At 41.6% G+C, this 22,070-nt stretch overlaps 1 protein-coding gene and 1 long non-coding RNA gene across 2 annotated transcripts in view; one reads left to right on the top strand and one right to left on the bottom strand.

The window, feature by feature from the left end:
- Positions 1–20,505, bottom strand: part of PNPT1 (polyribonucleotide nucleotidyltransferase 1) — a 43,482-nt gene extending 22,977 nt beyond the window's left edge. The window contains exons 1-14 of the mRNA XM_045010231.1: positions 20,268–20,505; positions 17,016–17,076; positions 16,652–16,726; positions 16,294–16,399; positions 13,047–13,096; positions 12,168–12,231; positions 12,034–12,081; positions 9,798–9,911; positions 8,278–8,464; positions 5,622–5,673; positions 5,018–5,075; positions 3,228–3,324; positions 3,029–3,131; positions 1,801–1,871 (exon numbers count right to left, since the gene is read on the bottom strand). Of these exons, the coding sequence (XP_044866166.1) occupies positions 1,801–1,871; positions 3,029–3,131; positions 3,228–3,324; positions 5,018–5,075; positions 5,622–5,673; positions 8,278–8,464; positions 9,798–9,911; positions 12,034–12,081; positions 12,168–12,231; positions 13,047–13,096; positions 16,294–16,399; positions 16,652–16,726; positions 17,016–17,076; positions 20,268–20,467 (1,286 nt within the window). The 5' untranslated portion in view covers positions 20,468–20,505. The remainder of the gene's footprint in view (positions 1–1,800; positions 1,872–3,028; positions 3,132–3,227; positions 3,325–5,017; positions 5,076–5,621; positions 5,674–8,277; positions 8,465–9,797; positions 9,912–12,033; positions 12,082–12,167; positions 12,232–13,046; positions 13,097–16,293; positions 16,400–16,651; positions 16,727–17,015; positions 17,077–20,267) is intronic.
- LOC123366605 lies at positions 650–18,206 on the top strand. The gene is made up of 3 exons (XR_006578151.1): positions 650–786; positions 6,816–6,818; positions 18,196–18,206. It is a non-coding gene; the product is annotated as an uncharacterized LOC123366605 (long non-coding RNA).
- Positions 20,506–22,070: the final 1,565 nt, after the last annotated feature.

A 22,070-nucleotide genomic window follows, 5' to 3' on the forward strand; every position in this document is an offset into this window, starting at 1 on the left:
AAAGGAGGGGAAGTGTTTCAGTGAATCAGCTGGACAACAAAATCATTTTCTATTGCTATTTCCCTGTAGTACATGAATTTAAGACCTTGTCTACACACAAAAATTGTATCATTTTAACTATACTGCTATAGTTAAAACACAAAGGGTTATACCAATTTGATTATTTTAACAGAAAAGTTGCGTCCCTAACTGAAAGTTAAACCAGTATACAAACTATGTATAATCAAAGTCTTAAAGATTCAAATCCAGTGCAATATTAGAGACTAGTAGAAGGAGCTAACCTATAAGTGACAACCTTTCAATCAATTTCACATGTAATTCCACACATGGACCCTCTCTTCACTTTTGTGGTGGCCTACTGCACACTAATGTGAGAACTGTGGGTGAATGCACAAATTAATTTGCAAGATGAATGAAATGAGGTTGTTAAATATCTCTGGGCAGAAAATAGTGTTAGCTGAAGCAAAGTTGAGAGAGCAAAATGCATGAAGAGGAAATGACTGCACACAAGCATTAAGGGAAGAATATTTACCACCTAATAAGACAATTGTTACCCATAAAGATTAGTAAATCAGCAAGAGGACTTAGCTTGATAGAATAATTATTAGTTTTAAAGAGACTCAGTGCTTGTCTACATGGTGGGGTAAGTCGGAGGTTCGAAGACGATCAGATACCGTCGTAGTTCCGACCATAAACGATGCCGACTGGCGATCCGGCGGCGTTATTCCCATGACCCGCCGGGCAGCTTCCGGGAAACCAAAGTCTTTGGGTTCCGGGGGGAGTATGGTGGGGTAATGCACACTACAGGGGTATGATTTCTAAAGCGCATTGCTTTGTTTGCACTTGCAGGCCCTATGTTAAAAAGTGTACCAGGGAACATTTAGTGTGGATAAGCAGGGTTTACATAGACCAATTAATACACAGCACGTTAGTGCATTTTAGAAATCACCCCCCTGTAGTACACATTACCCCACTGTGTAGACTAACTCTCAGTTCATTTCAGTGAGTGGGGTTTCCAACCCTCCACAATTGTCCTGGAATCTCAAGTAATTAAAGATTAATCTTTAATTAAAGATCATGTCATGATGAAACCTCCAACCAAAACTGGCAACCCGATCAGTGAGGTAATTAAAATTGAAGTATGACCAACTTCTCAACCAGCTAAAAAGATTTTTCTTCTGACAAATCTGGGTCTTTGGAATAGATTACTTGACGTTGGAAAAACGATCACTAATCTGACAATTTTACTTATTCTGGGTGAGTCAAAACTACATTATGCTTGGCTAGCACCACCTAAAGTCACTGGAGAGGTAGTTGCTAACATGGTACAAATATGTTATTCCAAGTGTTGCATGTACTGAATCTACACAACAGCACATTACTGCACAAATCTGTAGAGAACATACATTGAAAGTGTAAAATGTGTACACTGTTTTCATTATCATATTAATACTTGGAAAAATTTGGCACATTTATGTAGAGTTTTTACACATTTAGGACTCTTTTTACATAGTCTCATTTAAAAGAGTGAATATTTTCTTGCAATATTTTTTGATTTATTGTTTGTAACTACTGAGCCACTATAATCATAACCAAGACTAAAGGCAATTCCAAAGAGCTGCTGGGCATTTGGCACTATTGAAAATCAGGCGACTTATTTAGAAGCCTAATTTTAGACATCTATTTTTGAAAATTTTGATATATATATATTTTCAGTTCAAGTACCATTTATCAACTGTTTAAATTAAACATGCTCCTTTATTATAAAGGTAACAAAGCGATAGAAGATACGTCACATACCTCACAGCTGTTGTGATAAGATCAGATTTTACACTAGATTCTAGTGAATCAAATGTAACTGTACAGAGAACCTAGAATTAAAAAAGGGACAATGAAAACCTCATACAGTTTATGATCATTTAAAGCAATTTATATTGCGCACAAATATTTAAGGAGAGTTGATTCCAGAAAGTTTCTATCATGATTTTTGTCAAACATCAATTCTCATTAGGTTTCTTTGCAATAAAGATGACAGAATCAGAACTCGGTCTTGTAAACGTCCACCAGTTCGTAAGGAAACAGACTGATTCCTGGCTCTTTCCCCCTGGCCTGGCAAAAGTATGGAGTACTACAGAGGTAGCATCTTCACCTTAAGAAATAGGAATTATCTCCGTTAATGACTCCCCTATTAACCAGTTAAAGAGCTAGACAGATGATAATCAATCCATCCCCAGAAGAAAGATGGCTGTGAAACTGAGGTCTAATAAGAGGTCTCAGATCAGAAACTCAACAGGCAGATGCTCTAGCCTAGTTTAGAAAGGACTCCCTCTCCCCTCCACACCACTCTGAACTTTGATATAAAATGTATCTGAATACATAACTTTCTTTTAAAAAGATTTGCAGAAAAACTGCTTGGCAATCTCCTATATAGTAGTAGCTCAGATAAATTAGACAATTTTATTTTACGTGAACCTGATCATTGAACTAAACAACGCATACACAGTGCTGTTTTTCAGCAAACAATAGTTTTAATGTAAAACTCACATACTTTCTTTTTATAAGTAATGCATAGAGGGGTTAAAATAAATACTTATGTATTTATGCAAGTAATAAGCAGCATTATTGTGAACCACTGAAAGGAAATTGCAACTTATTAAATGAAATTACAGAAAAGCATGTTTGTAGGCCCAAGTTTTGGTTGCTGGGCCTTCTTCAGGAATTTAAAAAAGGCTGAAAGTGGACACGTGATTCTGCTTAACGGAATACTTCTAGGCAACTATGTTTTGCAATGTTATTTTGACGTTTCCACTGGAACAGCACACAGTTTAGTTCTGTACATTGTTTCTTCTAATGGGAGCCAGGCAATATTAAACTGAACCTGAATAGCATGCAATGTATTTATACTTTCTTACACTGGAAGGTATGCAAGGTGTTTTCAATAATTACTTGATTGAGAAATAACAAATGTCATGGTTAATGGAAACTTTCAGCTTATGACAACTACAACTCTGATGTTTGAAAATATTACCTGAGTTTGACCTCTCTGAAACAACGCTGATCCATGAAGTGTTTTAAACATGTCCACTTCACAACTGATATTTCTGAGAGAAGTCAAGTCTCTGCCATCACACCTATAGTAATAAAATATGAACTATAAACTCAAGAAAACCATAATTATGGGGAAATATTTGCAAAGAGTTTATTCAAAAAGGATTCTGTGCATTTACCTTCTGTATTCATTCAGAATAAAGCTTCTAAAAATGTCCTTTGAAACAACGTTAAAGGATTCCATAATTTCATAAGACTCAGCCTCTGGAAATTTCTCTAGAGATACCAAACACAAATTAGAACTCCAAGCTTCTAAAGTTGGAAAACAAGCTCCATAACAGTTATCAACTAACAAGCACTGTGGTCAGCATTAGAGTACAACAGAATCCCATTGTATTGCTATACATGTTATTCACAACTGGGAGCACTCTCCAAACTGTTAGAAATTGGGTAAATCACATAGATGGTACCAGTTCTATTACCAGGTCTACTGCTCAAAGAGTATTCTTCTAATTAACACATAAAGCAGTAATACCGGCAGCTACAGAAGTTGGTGCTCCACTAGTCTCAGACTGGTAGGACCAAAAGGAATAAGACAGCTTGTTTTCTATTGCTGCTGAAACAAACATTTCAAAAGAGTAAAAACTAATGGACTGAAATAGTGCCAATCCTGAACTGTGCAGGGCCTAAGTCAGTAAGATGTGCAAGATACAACCTTAGAGACTTCCATATCCCATGCACCCTGGGGTTTGGAGGATTTCACAGTTGGCTGGACCACTTACAGAGAGACATAGCTTTTTTTTTTTCCCCGAGGGCAAATGGGGAGGGGGAGGCGAGAACCTGAGGTGCATCCTCAACTCCCTTCACATACACTAGTTTTTTCTTGTGCTCCTTTACAACATGAAGGTAGGCCAGGAGGAGGAGTAAGCCTTTTTTCTATCATGTCCCCCCCTCCCAGCATGTGGAAAAGGAGTGTTCAGTGGCAATATCTTTCCTCCTCACCATTAGGAGTTTGAGGAGGTAGACACAGGCTGATTACTGCAGTGATATAGTCTCCAACTATCTCAGCAATAACTGCTATCTGTTCAGTACTCTGTTCCCAGGCAAAGGGAGCAGACTTGATAAGAGTCTTTCCTTTCTCAACTATTTATGCAAAAGTGAGCAGAAGCACCCTAATAAACTCAAATGGGACTGTGCATTCATGTGGGAGACTGGAGGTATAAAGACACTGTAAGAGACCTGTTGAAAAGGTGAATGGCAATCCCCTTCTTTCCCCTACATGCTAAGAACACATATTTTCAGGTAAACGGGCCAGGGCTAAGCCAACGCATACACACAAAGTACTAGACCCCTATGCTGTGTTATATACTACACACGACCATTTCGTGCAATGCAGTATTATTTCAGTGTTAGTTCTTATAATTCAGTATTTTTTCTTATAATTCAGTATTTTTTATCAAGTTATTTTAAATTAGAACTTTTCAGTAACAAAATACTATGCTCATCTTTGTGCTATACCAGTGGTTTTTAACCTAGGGTCCAAAGACAATTTAAAACAGGTTTTCTTAAAACTTATTTAACTTAGGACTAATTAACATTTTGGATAAAGGAAGCCTTTGTTCAAGATTCAGCACCCTTATGTCCTTTCAATGAAGATGTAAGGGCTTTCAATAAACATCCAAGATCTCAAACAGGCATTACAGCAAAACCAAGGAACACCAAAGCAGAAATTTCTGGTAAGCAAAAAATGTTCAGGCCCACTTTATACATCATAAAAAAGGGCAGAAGACCAATCTAAAAAAGTTACATTCTTTGCAGGTCTCCATAATAATGTTACAGGAGAGAGAGAGAGAGAGAGAGAGAGAGTGTGTGTGTGTGTATATATATAAAATGGTATTGAATATTGGCCTCAAGTACAGTGCCCACTTTTATTAAAATTGTACAAATATTATACGAAGTAGTACAATACCTTTCAACTGTTCTTCTGTTTCAAGTCTTATCTTGTTAACTGCTTCATCTCTAGAAATCTAGATAAGATTTTCATCTATTACCACTGATAGTGCAGACTAACAATAAAGCAACAATCTCAAAGTTCTGCACAGCTGTCTAGCAATGAGATAATCAGAGCAATGAATCTGAGCATAAGGAATCATTACATACTGAAACAAGAATCTCCCAGAGAAGAGCCTCTGATAACTTATTTATACTACTGCACTGTAACTGTAGCCATGTCGGTCCCAGGGTATTACAGAGACAAGGTGGGCGATGGAATATCTTTTATTGGACCAACTTCTGTTGGTGAGAGAGACAAGCTTTCAAGCCTGAAGAAGAGCTCTCTGTGGCTCGAAAGCCCATCTCTCTCACCAATAAAAGGAATTACCTCACCCACCTTGTCTCTCTTACACTTGCAGAATAAGAGGAAATACAGTCAAGCGTTAGTGGCTCTTTAAAGAAATATCATGGGGACAGTACAACAATCTAAACATGGACTAATTCAGAGAACTAAAACAAATTCAGAGAACTGATTAAAATATGACATTAAAAAACCCATAGATTTTGATGGCAACACTTACTTTGTCATGGCTAAAATCTGCAAATACTGCACAGACCTTATCAGAGGCAAGCCTTTTTGAAGAGAAAAAAGTAATTAACAACCTGATTAGTATTGGTTTACCTGTACAAAGTTTGAACAAGTCACCATCATAAATGCATTTAGTGTTCTAAAGAAAATGGTGACTTTAAAAAGGTTGCTAGATTATCTAAGATTTAAATACATCTCTAATTTATATTAGTATTATAGCAATACTCATAAGCAGCATAATACAGAATAAAAAGTTTAACTTGTTCTGATACAAAACCCTATATTCAAGAGTTTACTATGGCCAGAAAAATATTGTTCCATGTTGAAACTTAGTAAATAAAGTCTATTCTTTAGAAAATGGTTTGACATTTTGTTGAAATAAAATTTAAAAGCAGTTATGTTCAGATCCACCTTGTACTTCATTAAATGGCTTTTAATGACATATTTTCAAGGGGATTCATCTATAAAGATTGGAGCAAACACAAAACTGGTGGAATTCTCATTTAACCATGTACAGCACACTTTAAGTTTCACTAAGATTTATTTTAAGTGACAGTTTATCTGAACTGACAGTTATATTATCAATCCACAAAACCCACATAGACTACCTGATGCATCAAGCAATTAAGGAACCTTCACATAGTACTACTATAAAAGAACTTTTCTGGTGCAATGTATATTGAGCCAGACACTGCAAGTATAAAGTGGGGAGAGCTTTTGTTATTGACATTTTAAAAGATATTTAGAATTTTCTGCTATAAAGGAAATGTACAAAAAATTAATAAGCTCCTGACTGAAAGCCAACAGGACCCAAGACATTTAGATTTAAGCAGACACAGTCTTCAGCTCATGCCAAAGAAAGAATTATACATCTTGATAATTTAATAATGCCTTTTAGTGCATCTTTCATCCTTGATCGCCCAATTTACTGCTTTTATTTCCTATACTTGTGCTATCACTATCAATGTAGTTTTTTTAATTCTGCTTTCTCATGTGTATAATCATTTTCTGATTTCTCTCTCTTTTAATTGTTGAAACACAGAGTTTGTTGGTTGCATTCCATTAGTTCTCAGTTATAATGCTTATGAGAGCTCCCTTCAAAGCATGCATTGAGGGTGGATGGGAAGAAAAGGGGGAGGTTTCAGTTAATTAGTCTTACATTAAGTATACCATTGTTAATGCTTAGGTTGTTTGCTGCAATAGAGAGTGTTTAAAAATGAAATTAGTGCCCAAGAAATTCTCCTCTCCCCAGCAATCACACACATAGCACACATTTATATTATTGGAAGTTGGGCCTCACTGACAGATCCATAAGCCTGCCTTCTTACAACTTACAAAGCAATTCTACACAAAGACATCACCTTTATAAAAAAGTGAGGGGATGCCAGCAAGGGGTCAATTTGGATCTCTCTAAAGATATATATTTCCATGGTTTGGGATGTTAAGGGCCCCAGACAGATGCTCTCCTTCACTTTTCTCTTTTACAGACAGAAGCCCTGTCTTCCCTGCCTGTAACTCGGGGAAAAGTTTATACATCAACATGGAGTAGAACAGTAGCGATTACATGGAGAGAAGTTCCAGTTGCCTCTTCAAAAGAGCAGCAATCCCAAAGTCCTCAGAGATGGGGCTAGAGAAAAGAACCATGTGCTCTCCTCCCTGAATACGCAGTAGTTAGGGGGTAAGATGACTCCTTTTCCTTCCCATCAAAGATATGTGAGAGTGCTGAAGGGATAGGGAAACTTATGTCTCCCACTAGATATGTATCTTTGGGAAACCCCACCCAGATGGCAGAGAGAACTGAAACACAAAAACATTCTAAACTGGGGAGAGGAAGAGGAGACTGCATGCTGGAAGAGCACTACAAGGAAGTTCAGTGGGTCAATTACATTTAAGCTAGTCTTGAGCACCAAATTCCCTATTCCCTTACAAAGCAGCCAGTGGGCCCACTGGTATTCCTCTCCTCAGTAGTTCTGATGTGCTGCTGTTAGACAGAAGAGAGACATGGCCTTGTGCCTTTCCCACCCCAGCCCTCTTTCATAGGGAGGTATTTGCCCCCACTTGCTGGCTTTCCCTCCCAGCAGGGATAGGTGAAAGAATTGCTAGGAGGGTTGTACAGATGCATAGAGTAACAGCTCTCTAAACACCAGAAGGAGAGTCGGAAGCCATGCAGCATTTCCCCAGTATTGATCTGTCTCATCCTCACCTTGAATTCTCTCTGCTACCTTCTATTAGAGTTTCCCTCACTCAAGATTGCTCCATTTTTCCCCCAATTTTTTCTAAAAAGGGGGGGAACCACAGGTGCTTTAGCCTCAAGATGCTTCCTCTATCTGGGGGAGATGAGAATCTTTCTTGCTTCTTATTTTTTGTGGGAGAGGAGGATCTGAGATGGGTTCTCTGACTCCTCCTTTCCCATCCTCATGTCTTCCGGCTGCTACAGTAGCATTGCCCTTGTGACTAAGCAAAGGAGGGGTAGAGGACCAGGGTTTCTGACTATCAAAAGGAAGAAAAAACAGAGGATAAGTCAGGGACTCAAATGTTTAAAAACAAACAATATTTTGTATGAAAAAAGCCCAGAAGTGAGGGTCAGTTAGTGACAGAAGTTGGTCACACTAACACACTTTATTAGAACCATTTGTTTTTGTACTTACTGCTTTGCACATTCAACAATCTCTGCTGGAGCACTAAATAACTTCTGAACAGTTCTCTTGGCAGCACCTTGTTCTTTTACCAGTTGTTGTATGCACTGAATTATTTGTTGGGTATGCTTCACTCCCACTTTGATGGCATGGCAGAAGTCTTGCTGCAATATATTCTCGGCTGCTGCTTCCAACATGACTATTAATTCAGAGTCAAATAGTAAGTCAGTTACCGTCATGGTTTTCAACTGATATAGAACAAGTTGTTAAAATATATCCGTCACAAAGCAAACCTGAAGACCCATGTAGTATTGGTAAAATTAAGACAATGGCTTAGTTAATCTGTTTGATCTCTGCCAGGCTGATTTTATTATTTCAAAGGTCAGAGAGTCACAGAAACAGTTTCAAAGTGCAAACTGAAGAGCTGGACTTATGGAAGAAAAATTAATTGGGAGGATTTCAGAATAATTTTGCAAATATAAGTTAGTAAGGAGAAATTTCACAAGATGCAACTGAAAGGAAGTCAAACTAATGCCTTCAAAATAGGTTAATGGTTAGAATATGCATTTAAATATTGATGTGCCACAGACTGAATACAATACGTTATACACTTCCTCAACCAGTAAGATTACCGGTACATTAATACGGAATAGGAAATTCAGCTTATAAACAAGTATATGATGAATCTTGTGGCCACTCATGAATTGGTCCCTATCAGTTCCACAGCCATGAAAAATGTGTCACAGACTGTGAAATAAGTTCTTCTCCATGAAATCTAATCTCCCCAAAATATGCTAGTTCAGCAGGGTTGGGGAGGGACAGATCCCACCTCCACAGGCAGTGCAGAAGTGCCCCAGAGCTCCCCTTCCACCCTCCCCAGTCCTGCCTGTCCTCGAGGCTTGCTTACACACACACACACACACACACACGCACGCAGCTCCTGCCTGGGCTTCAGCCGCATAGATTGAGGGCTTCCGCCTCCTGGACTCAGAGCTTCTGCCCCTGTGGCTCCTGCCGGAGTTCAGGGCTTCCATCCCATGGCTTCTGCCAGGGCTCGGGAAATTAATTTAATCGATTTAAGAAAAATTCTCTCTCTTTTAAGCAGCTTTATAACTTAAGGTTTCCAGTGCTTTTAAATAGGAGCTAAATTCTCTCAGAACAACTCTGCATCACAAAGTTGGATCCTGTGGGGACTAAAATTTTACTGGCTGTTAGGACACATTACAATAAAACATTTAAACTTTATTTATTGATACTGTATTCCAAAGTTTCAGTTCAAATTGAATAAGCAGAAAGCACAACATAAGTTTTATCTAAATGATATTGAATCTTATTAATACAGTAAAGAAATTCCAATATATTAATGACTTCAAAAGAAATCAAACTAGAAAAAATACTTCCTTACTATTTGTTTCTATCTAGTCTTGATTACAAAGGTAGTATTTCAAGAGAATTATGATTAAAGGTGGCTCATATGAGAAAATGCTCGATTTTTAACTAAACATCGAAGTTGAATAATTTTAACCACTTACCAATTTGACTATGAGGAGCTCCAGTGACCAATAAGTTCAAGGTACTAGAAGACATTTCTTTTCGAGTTGGATTAATAACAACTTCTCCATCAACCATTCCTACCCTTACTGCGCCTAAGAAGAAACTCCAGGTTCATTTTTGCATCTAAGTAGGAGTTCATTCAAAGAATCATTTTTACTTGGTTTGCTTTCAGGAGGTAATTGTTAAAATTACTAATTCTATTTAAATAGTGGGATTTGTGTGTGCTTGTGCCAGATGACCTTTTGACAATTATAAAATTAAAATAAACTTGTTTATTCAAACAAACAATGCAGACAATTTGCAAGTCAAGTTAATCACACTTGAAAAAGTCTGGCTTATTGGGGTAGTGCTGTTATTGCAGTGTCACTGATAGTAATGCTATGCCTCTAAGGTTGTAAGCTTATTTTTGCTGGTAGTTTGGACACAGGTTTTCTGAAACATGAATCAGTTGAAGAAAAATAAATTACAAAAGGAAATCTCTTTTTGAGAAATGTAAGTTACCTCCCTGTGAGACATTTAGGCTGGCGAAAGAGCCCCTATTAGGATTGCTGGGGTAAAGGCTGGGAGGAAAGGGATTGTCTAGAAAGCAAAAAGCCCCTATCCTACTCCCCTCTACCTGGGGCCCTTCAAGGATAAGTATTTCCAAAATCTGAAAAACTAAATAGGTTCCCCAGGCAAAAACCTTCATTGATCTGTATTTCTGAGTTTAACTCTAGATTAAAAACACACTTAAAAGTGTTAAGACCACATTAGAAACCCAGGAAGTGCAATCATGTCAATACAGAATTTCATAAGTTTCTAATTTTTTAAAGCTTTTTTAAATCCTTGAATCCCTGATATGTTCTATCAACCTTTACTCCAGTTTAATAAAATTTTATTGTTTGGAAATTTTACAAGCATATATTGTTGAAGGGAAAAGGCTAACAATTGGTTTGAAAACAGTAAGACTTGCCTGTTAATGGAACATTTCCTGCAACTTATAGGAGATGCTCCAAGACTGCTGCTATACTTCAGACTATTCCTTAAAACAGGGATCGGCAACCTTCTGCACGCACCCCAACAGAGTAATCCGCTAGCAGGCCGAGAGACATTTTGTTTACGTCGACCGTCCGCAGGCACAGCCCCTCGCAGCTCCCAATGGCTGCGGTTCGCCATTCCCGGCCAAGGGGAGCTCGGGAAGCCGCGGGCCACAGGGACGTGCAAGCCACTGCTTCCTGCAGATCCCATTGACGGGGAACGGCGAAACGCAGCCACTGGGAGCTGTGGGGGGGCTGAGTCTGCGAACAGTCAACGTAAACAAAATGTCTCGCGGCCCGCCAGTGGATTACCCTGATGGGCCACGTGCTGAAGGTTGCCGATCTCTGCCTTAGAATAAGAAAATAAATAATTGTAGCATGTGTGCCCACCCCACCAAAACCTTGAAGAGAACTGTTTTAATAAGTCCAATAAACTAAAAAAACACTTTAGAGGTAATCTGAAGTAGTGATACAGGAAAAGAAACTTACATAGAACTGTAATAACTTGCTAAATAAAATTAAATGAACAAGACACTTTTAAAAAGTATTTTTTTCCATATACTTCATAGTCATGGGGATATTTCCTCAGAATATGAAAATTAGAAGGTATTTTCCTGATCACTAATTTCACTTTGTCTGCAGTTAAAGTCCATTTAAAAAAAAGTATCTGACCTGAGCACTATGCCTTGTTTTTAGACAGTTGTTGCAATGCTATCATGTAGTCTTACAATTTTATTTAAACGTCTGTAACAATTACTGGAATTAATGGGAAGCCATTTTACTGATCATACATCTGTCTGTAGTTCTGTAGCTACTATTGTTAAAAGTACACAGAAGATTAGAAAAAAATCTATTCTCTCTATTTTTCAGTTTTACTTTGTACATTTGCAACTTTTTGTGTAGTTTCACTATTTGCTCTATATAATCAGTTTTCCTTATTTGTGTGGAGCTTAACACAGCATGAGAGAAGAGAAAAACAAAACATGACTGTAAAATCATACAAATTGGCAGTGGAATCTGGGACAGATGTAGTACCTGAAACTGCCTTTAATTTTAAAATGACTAGATTTCAAGTTATATGCAGTGTTGTTGTATTGTGTTAGTCCCATGATATTAGAGACAAGGCGGGTAACAGATTTTATTGGACCAACTTCTACTGGTAAGAGAGACAAGCTTTGGAGCTAAAATATTTACTTACCAATGGGACCATTCCATGGGATATCAGATAACGCAAGTGCTGCAGATGCTAAAATGGTAAGATATATATTTTTAAATGATTACATAAATACAAAAATTAAAAAAAGTTTACAAAATATTTAAAGTTACTTTTACCTCCATTAATTGCCAGGACATCAGGATCATTAACACCATCTACTGCTAAAAGATTACAAAGGATCTGGTATAATATAAAAGAAAATGGAAGAATTTTGAGCTATATGTGTTTGATTTTTTTTTTAATCAAAACACCTGCAAGGAACAAGAAATACAATGACCTAAAAATTATATGAATTTATCTGAAGAAAAAAAAATGTTCACACACCTAAATCAATAAACTGCTGGAGAAAAATGATATTTAACACCAACCACCACCAAATTAGGGGCAAACACAGGCCCTTAAAATTATCTTTAACTATACTTTGCATACTTCAGAAATATTAATAATGAGATAAATCTAACAGGTAACAAATGTGAGAAAGAAAATTCCACAGTGAAACAACCTTAATATAGTCACAGGAAATAGATTGAGAGGTTCTTGGGTTTTAAGGATTATTTTTATTCTGCTGCACAAATATGCAGAGTTTGAGCTTTTTTCCCCACCTTCTACAAGAGAAAATCGAGCATGGATTATTTTACTTGACATGCAACAGAAACTATGATCAATGTTTAATCTAAAATTACTGAGCAGGAATGACAGCTCCTAGCTAGTTAAATTACTTACTCCCAGAGAATAAATCCCACTCCTTTCTTTGTGATAGTGAGTCTGAATTAGGACCAGTTCCAAAGAATAGCTTTCTTTGTAGCAATGAGTAGTTGGTCTGTGTTAAGCAATATTATTTACTGAACAATTAAAGAAGGCTGCTGTTAAGCCTTCAACTGCACCAACAGTTAACATTATTTTACAAAACATTAACCCAATTTGGAAGCTTGCCCAAAACAGTATTATTTTGGCTCCCACAGAACTGTGACTATCACTAAAAATAATGAACCCACCTGTGTATCATAATAGTAGCCTGCTGGGAAGAGCGGCCTAATTGATCGATCTGTAAAAAACATTTCAAAACTTTCATACATGGAAAGATTAAGATTATGACTGTTTATAGGAGACAGTGGATGAAGGAAGTAAATGATTGTCATTTATTATTGCATATATGTCTAAGATAAATTTGGGCAATCCTTATTTTCCTCTCATAATAAAAAACAAAAGAGTTATCCAAAGAAACTGACAACCAACACATTTAAAATTTTTAGAAACACAAAGGCTAATTAAATTGTGGAACTCTTTGCCAAAAGATATTGAGTCTAAGACCTGAATAGCATTCAAAAAAGGATAAGACTATGTACATGGATAGTGAGAATATTCACTGTCATATTAGATAAAATAAAATGTAAGGAACATAATCCTTCATGCTTCAAGATACACGCCAGCCACTAAGGAATGGGAATTAGGAAGAAGCTTCCTTTATGAGCAGGTTATTTCTGTACAGGGAATTTTAGTGTCTTCCTCCAAAGCACATATCAACTGCCACTAACAAGAGCAGGATACCTGACAATGTACCAGTGGTCTGATCTACTATGCTATTCCTGCGCTCCAAGTCACAGTTAGTAATAAACTTTGTACATAGCTAAGCTTCCCCTTATACAAAATAATAAATACATTTCAGTAGTTTAAATTATAACACTTCAGATTAGAACCAAATTGACCTGCCTAAAAATTGTTATACTTGGAAGTCCCACCTAGATTACCTTTTTATTTTTTAAAACTAACCAAGAAAAATAAACTGTTTATAAAGAAATAACCCTACAATATCCTTGCTCTGCCTCTTTAGGCTTAGCATAAAGTAAATCTTATTCCAGAAACTGCATCAAGGACCCAGGCAACAATAATGAAGCTTTTAAAAACAAGCCACTAAAACAACATCAATATGAAAAATTGCCATTTTTATCCAGTTAGAACTGCCTCTGCGGATTCCTATTTAAGAGCATGAACCTCAGTGCCATGGGCCTTGAAAACACTAAAAATCAGTAACCATGCACATGTCCAAACTGACTTTTAAAGGATGGAAGTATAAAGAGCTCAGTAATGCTCTCATGGTTCTTTTCCTGCTGCTGAAAAGAACACGTTTTGAAAATTTGAGTATTTATTAGTAGCAGTATAAATGTGTCAGTTACAGACATAAACAAAGACAAAGTGCTAGCTCCAGAGAGCTTGTAATAAGATGACATGTAATGAAAAGCAACGCAACTGAATGGTGAAGTTAAGCAAATGTTGCATTTTTTTTTTTAAATTTTGATTTTCAACCTGATTTATTAATACACCTCTGCACACTGACTAGGGCTTAGTCCAGAGGTGGGCAAACTATGGCCCATGGACTGCATCCAGCCTGTGAGCTGTTTTAAGCTAGTCCACAAGCCGCACCATGTGGCTCGGCCCCTCTCTGGCACTCCAGCTGGGGTCTGCACCAGCGGCTCGGCCCCGCTCTCCAGCCGGGGTGCTGGGTTGGGGGCCGCGGCTCACAGAAGCCGCGACATGGCCCCGCTCCGGCTCCTATGCGCTCCAATGGGAGCTGCAGGGGCGGTGCCTGCAAATGGGGCAGCATGCAGAGGCGCCTGGCCACGCAGGAGCCGAAGAAGATACATGCCACTGCTTTCAGGAGCTGCTTGAGGTAGGCACCGCTTGGAGCCTGCACCCCTGAGCCTCTTCCCACACCCCAACCCCAGCCCTTATCCCCCCTTCACGCCCTCCAAATCCCTCGATCCCAGCCCAGAGCACCCTCCTACACCCCAAACTCCTTATCCCCAGCCCCACCCCAGAACCCGCACCCCCACCCCAATTTTGTGAGCATTCATGGCCCGCCATAAAATTTCTATTGCCCGACATGACTCTCAGGCCCAAAAGTTTGTCCACCCCGGCTTAGTCTGTTCAGAACCCTATCCCCTCTTCAAATTGTCTATTAAGTCCTGCTAGTTTTAGCAAACATTGAGCCTCAAGGTGCCATTATCTCATTCAAGAGACAAGTTTTGGGCATCTTGGATACTATTTTTCAGACAATGAGGAAGGTGCAAGCAGGATACATTTGGGCCAAACAGTCTGTCTCCTTTTTTTCCTACTTTTCCAGAAAACAGTTTGGTTGCCTCTTCTTTCCTTTCTCCTGACAAATTATTAGCTCCAAGAGATGATGTCTCTCTAGGCTGAGGCATGAGAAATCCCAATTTCAGTAGCAAAGAAGAAATCTCACAAGCTATTAGATACAGTAAAAGCTGTGTTATCATGCCCTGTACCAACTGGAAAACTCTATAAACTGGCATTTCTAATCTTCATAGAAAGTCCGGTTTATAGTCAGATTGGCGCGGGACCTGCAGGCTCCCTACCTGGCTCCACTTGGCTCCCCAGAAGTGGCGACATGTCCCTGCTGCTCCCTAGGTGGAGGAATGGCTATGAGGGGTTCCAAGTGCGGGAGGGGTGTAGTGCTGGAGTTGGGACAGGGAGGCTGGGCATGGGTTCTGGGAGGGAGTTTGGGTGTGGGAGTGGGCTTGGGTCAGGGAGTTGGAGTGCGGGAGGGGGCTTGGGGTGCTGGATCCGGGGGGCGCTTACCTCAGGTGGCTTCCTGCAAGTGTTGACCTGACACGGGTGCTCCTAGGCAGAGGCGGCTCTGCATGCTGCCTCTGCTTGTTCCCAGCCAAGAGAAGCTGCAGAGCCAGCGCTCAGGGCAGGGCGGGGGCAGCACACAGACCCACCTGCCGCGCCTCTGCCTAGGAGCAACCAGGACAGATCACCTCTGGCAGCTCCCCGCAAGTGGCGAACGCCCCCGGGATCCAACACCCAGAGTCCACTCCGGGGCCCCAACCCCCTGCCCTGAGCCCCCTCCCACACCCAAACTCCCTCCCAGAACCTGCACCCACCCCCCGTCCCGCACCCAAACTCCATCCCTCTTAGTTAACTGGCATTTTTCCACTTACTGGCACCCCCTATTCCCCCAACATGCCAGATAAAATAGCTTTTACTGTATTTTGGGCTTTCATATAGGGAATGTGCATGCAGCCCCAATGGACATTGTCTTAAAATGGTTCTGAAATTTCCAGCACTTTAAGGCATGCACTTCTCTCAAAACTGATGAAGAGGCAATATTCGCTGAAAACGATGGTTACAGGTAGTCCTCTCTTTTCAATCTTTCAATGAGGATATCACAAACAAAAAAAAGAAAGTACTGGACACTGTTTTCTCAGTCTTTTGTCATACCTATTACTCTGCTTGTAAGAATTTCTTTATCAGTGGAACCAAGTTCTCTTCTAAGATAGTTTGTGGGAATCCTTCCTGCTGCAGCAGCTTTCTGGCGATAGTCAACCTTAAACAACAAAACAGGGATTTGTAAACAAAACTGTAATTACTGCTATTTCTTAAATATACCTATAAAAAAAGGTAAGAGATGACAATATATCTGTATTTAATAGCTGAATATTCTATTTGCTGTAGCCACAGAGACAAAACAATTTATATTAAAAACCAAATGAAATGTCTGAGAACTCAAGTTCTACTTCTCTACTATTATTTATAGCTATCAATTTGGGCAGTTTGTGTAATTACAATTAGTACTCACCACCAATGGCATGAACTGAGATGGAGAAGGCTTTGTTTTACTGACTGCTGTGACCATCACTGATGTATCACCTAACTTGATTTAAAAACAGTGAAATTACTTTTAGAAAAAACATTTTGATAAATGTATCATTTAGTTTCATTTCTGAGTAGAGAATTTTCCAAGTGAAGAGAAAACACATGAATCCACAGTGCACTGATGAGGCTTCTGGAAACCTTATAAAAAGTGTTTTTCTACGCTGTAGCTAGCTGTGGATCCAGTCGGGAGTCCAATTACCGTACATGGTTGAGACATCTCAACAAAAACCAGTACATTTATCGAAGTTGACTTATACATTTTGAGTTTGCATAGATTTTTTTTTTACCTGCACTACAGCACATCCATCAGCAAATCTGGCTAGTTTTCCTGAGGAAATTTCCAACTTTCTGGTTAAAAAAAAGAGCATATCTGCCATTAGTGACAACTGAGGATCAGTTTATTAACACCTCTCTATTCAACTACTATACATTTATATTTTATGTTTCATTTTTTTTTAGATATTGATTATATTTACTATTCGTGATAGGAACTGGCTTTGACAAGTCTGGATGCAGAAGCCCTAGATCTATCCACAGAATAGGAAACAAGAGTACAAGCTTCTCTACTGTTCAGCAATTTTGCCTCAATTCCAAAGTGACCACCTTCTAAGATGAAAGGAAAACTGAAGCTACATCTACACTGCCGTGTAGTTCAGACAATGGGGTGGGGTGTGAATAGCAGTGTGCACCGAAGTGCTGTGCTGTAACTGTCCTGTGTTGATGCTGTGGGCATGAACTAAGAGGTTCCTAGCCTGCATTAATGTAATCCTGTTTGAAGTAGGTTACATTAACACAAACTAGGAACCTTTTAGTTCATGCCACGTATTCATATGGGGGACTTACACCACAACATTTTGGGGTGCACTTCTATTCTCCCCACCCTCCTCCAAACTGCAGGGGAGTGTAGACAAACCCTTAATCTCCAAACTAATTCCATCCCATACATCTCTGCTGTGACTGCCATCTGCAACAGGTAGTAAGTCATGTGGAACAAGACAGATCAGCACCCAGTTTTCATATCTGCAAAGTAAGAGTCAGACAGTAACATCTTTGTCAGTACAGTAACTCCTCATTCAACATTATAGTTATGTTCTTGAAAAATGCAACTTTAAGCGAAACGATGTTAAGCGAACCCAATTTCCCGATAAGAATTACTGGAAATAGCGGGGGTTAGGTTCCAGGGAAATGTTTTTCACCAGACCAAAAAACCACCCACCCACCCACCATTTTAAACAAACAATTTAATACTGTTCACAGCTATGATGATTGTGAAGCTTGGTTGAAGTGGTGAAGTTAGAGGGTGGAAGAGGGTGGGATATTTCCCAGGGAACGCATTGCTGCTAAATCAGTGGTTCTCAAACTTTTGTACTGGTGACCCCTTTCACATAGCAAGCCTCTGAGTGCGACCCTCCCATATAAATTAAAAATACTTTTTAATATATTTAAACACCATTATAAATGCTGGAGGCAAAGCAGGGTTTGGGGTGGAGGCTGATAGCTTGCAACCCCCCATGTAATAACCTCATGACCCCCTGAGGGGTCCCAACCCCCAGTTTGAGAACCCTTGTGCTAAATGATGAACTAGCACTCGGCTGAGCCCTCATGGGTTAATACATTGTTGTTAATGTAGCCTCACTTTCTACAAGGCACCCTGCTCTATATGGAGAAGAAGGGGTAAGCAGGGGGAGGGGGACACCCTGACCTTACCACCACCCCCGCCAGCAAGCAGGCGGCTGGGGAGCAGCTCCAAGGCAGAGGGCAGGAGCAGCACATGGCAGTGCGGGGAGGGATAGCTGCAATTGCTAGCCTGCTGGCAGCTGCTGCACAGGGAAATTAGGGGAGCTGATGGGGGGCTGCCGGTCCACCCTGGTTCCAAGCCCCCACCAGCTAGCTGCAACAAGCTGCTCTTCCTGCAAGCAGTGGACAAAGCAGGCGGCTGCCAAATGACTTAGAAGGAAGCATTGCACAACTTTAAATGAGCATGTTCCCTAATTGATCAGATCAGTGTAACAACAAAACAACTTTAACTGGGACGACTTTAAGTGAGGAGTTACTGTACAGAATTTGGCTAGATTTGAACCAGTGACCTAGAGGTGAAAGGCTCTATATTCTTTTGGAAACCAGCAAGTCTCCCCTACACGTCAGAGTTTTAAGAGTCTTATTAATGGCTATTATTCTCAATGGTGTATGATTAAATGTTTTTTTAAAAAATCAACATAAAATGAGATGGTATATATATGCAAGGCAAAAAGTACCCCATTTACACCCCACACAAACACTTTTTCTCAGTGACAGCAGACAGTACTTGAAGGGAAAAAGTGAAGTGGAAGATCTGATGCACACACTTGTACATTTAGGGGCAAGACTATGCCCATTATTTGGCAGCTATGTATGTGAGAGTGTAGTGGAAAAAAAGTTCAAATTACATTCCGTTTTCTTATTTATTTCAACTGATTTAGTCCCTGATCTAACACCCACTGAAGTCAACTGGAGCTTTTCCACTGACTTTCGTGGACTTTGGATCAGGCCCCTAGTTATTTCTAAAACTTTCAAACAGCTCCTCTGATTAAATTTATCAATAAAAACCATCAAATGTGGGGAAAAGGGAGGCAGCTACTATATCTTAAAGTGCAGGAAGAGTCCACATCTGGATGGTTATTTCTGAGATACTTTAACCTTAAATGGCTTGTGTATTAATACTTTTCTACTTTATAAATGTATCAGCACAACTCAGCACCAATACCACCATGACATAAACCACCTTAGTCATCGTGATGGGAGAATTTTAATTTCAAATCACATTATCACCATGACAAGGTATTGCAAGGGCTACTGAAAAGCAGTTTATCAACTGTAAGCAATAAGACCAGGCATAAAAAAAAAGGAGGCCAGTGGATTTTAAACAACGTGTTTAGCAATTATGGTCCACTTCTGGCTCCACTAGCTACATATTGGGAGATTGTGGGTTGGAAAAGGGATGGCTGAAGCAAAGCTACACAGACCTCCCCACCAACACACACTTCTCAGCAGATACTGGACATGAATGGGCAGTGGGGAGCAGAGCTCAATGAGACATACTCAAATGGGAAACGATCCTGGGGTCAGAGTAAGAAAAAAGTAACCAATCATGGTGGGGGGTGGGAGAGGAAGAAATGTTGAGGGGAGAACACACCTGCTGCAGGAATCGCTCTGGGAGGGGACAGGGCAGTGAAGGGGAGATGTTCTGGAAGAGAGCAGGGGGCTGCGGGGGGCGCAGGGCAGCGAGGAGGAATTTTCTGAGGGAAGGTGGAAGACACAGGGCAGCGAGGAGGGCTGGTCTGAGAAGGGGGTGGGGGTTCGGGATGGGAGGCCGCAGGGCAGCGAAGGCAGCTGCTCTGGGAGGGAGCAGAGGGCTCTGGGACTGCGGGAAGACGTGGCAGGCGCGGGGGCTAGCACAAGCCCCGGGATACAGGGAGAAAGGAGACGGTCCCCGGTCCGGTGGGGGGGGCACTGAGTCCCCCCAGGCGGACGCTGCTTTCTCCCGGCCGCCCCCTCGTTACCTGCTCCCCACGTCCACCGACGCCGCCTTGTAGGCCCCGGCGCCGCCCTGCAAGCCTCGGGCCTGGGCCAGCTGCACCAGCCGAGCGGCCGGCTCCAGCCAACGCCTCATGGTGCCGGGCAGCGGGCGGAAGCTGCCGGCCGCGGCCAGCTCCCTGAGCCCGGCGCGGCAGCAGGCCTGGCACCCCGTGCAGGCGGCCATGACGCCCGGGTCACGGCCCGGCAGCCGCGCTACAAAACCGCAGCCGATTGGCTCAGAGGCTGAGCTCTCGCGCAACAAAGCCGAGCTCCATTGGCTCCCATGGGCGCGGGGCTGCCCGCCGCAGTCGGCTGAGCTTCGATTCCGCTCTCTGGGCTCCAGGGCCCCCTGGTGGCAGCGCCTTGCTGTGGCGGCCAGCGAGGGAGACAACCTTGAGGGCGGGCTCAGCAACCACAGTCCGCTCTGGGCCCGGGCCCGGGGCTGTTGCGATCCCTGGTACTGTGCGCACACCCACTGCCAAACACTGACCTGCCACCACAGACCCCCACAGACTTCTCCCCAGACAGGGTAGCCAACTTTCTAATTACAAAAAACTGAACACCCTTGTCCCGTCCTGTCTCCGTTCACTCCATCCCCCTCCTTCCATCTTGCATCACTCACTCGCCCTACCCCACTCACTCTCTCATTTTCACTGGCCTGAGGGGGGAGGGGGGGGGCTCCGACGGATTTGGCGTTTGGGAGGGGGCTCCGAGTAGTGGTGTGGGAGGGGGTATGGGCTCTGGGCTGGGCGTGGGGCCAGGGATGAGGGATTTGGGGTGTGGGAAGTGGCTCAGGGCTGGGGCAGGGGGTTGGGGTGCAGGACGGGATGTGGGGTGCAAGCTCCAGAAGGGAGTTTGGGATGCAAGCTGGGGCAGGGGTGTGGGAGGGGTTGTGGGGTGCAGGCTCCGGGAGGGAGCTGACCCCTCTGCAAAATCCCCAATATGCCCCCAAGCACAGACACCCCACAGAAAAATCAGACTACTGTTAACTTTCACTGTTCTTTTAAAGGGATGCTGGAGTGAGATGAATTATATGTACATGGGGCTTATTACTAATGAGGTTACTTCCCTGATTTAGCGTGAAAAAGGTTTTTTCCTTCCTGTCTAATCATTCCTTAAGTGTTACAGGATTTTTAAGTGTCAAGTCTGATTCCCCACTGTGGTAGTTCAAGAGCAGAAGGTGGCTGCCAGCAAGGATTCTAAAAATTAATACTGGCCACTCCAGGCTGGTATTAAACTCCCAAGGTTATAGCTTCTCTCTGACCTTGAATGGGTAGATGCTGCCACCACCCAAGTGCAAAAAAAACCCTTTTGACCCAGGAAGGTGCACTTGGGAATTCCTCACTGCAGGGTACCCTCAAGCCATTTCTCCCTCTTCCCCCCGCCCCAAGAGCTGAGAAAGAAACAAAGGAAATCAGCTGTTTTCACCAGCTAATTAAACAACATAGGGCTTGGCTACACTTACAAGTTGCAGCGCTGGGAGTTACAGCGCTGGTCATGCAGCTGTGTAGGGCCAGCGCTGGAGTGTGGCCACACTGACAGCTACCAGCGCTGCAGTGTGGCCACACTTGCAGCACTTTCCAGCGCTGTATTGAGAGGTGCATTGTGGGCAGCTATCCCACAGAGCACCTCGTCCCGTTTTGGCGCCGTTTTGGCGCTGAGTATTGTGGGAAGGGGAAGGAAGTGTGCGGGTCATTCCGCTTCCTGTGTGCCAACGCCCCATGGTGCATCGCTTCACATCCCAGCATTCACTCTTTCCGGCAACGTTTGGCGCCATTGTGAGTGTT

This window comes from Mauremys mutica, chromosome 3, assembly GCF_020497125.1.
Source record: "Mauremys mutica isolate MM-2020 ecotype Southern chromosome 3, ASM2049712v1, whole genome shotgun sequence".
In the NCBI taxonomy this organism is placed as follows: domain Eukaryota; kingdom Metazoa; phylum Chordata; order Testudines; family Geoemydidae; genus Mauremys; species Mauremys mutica.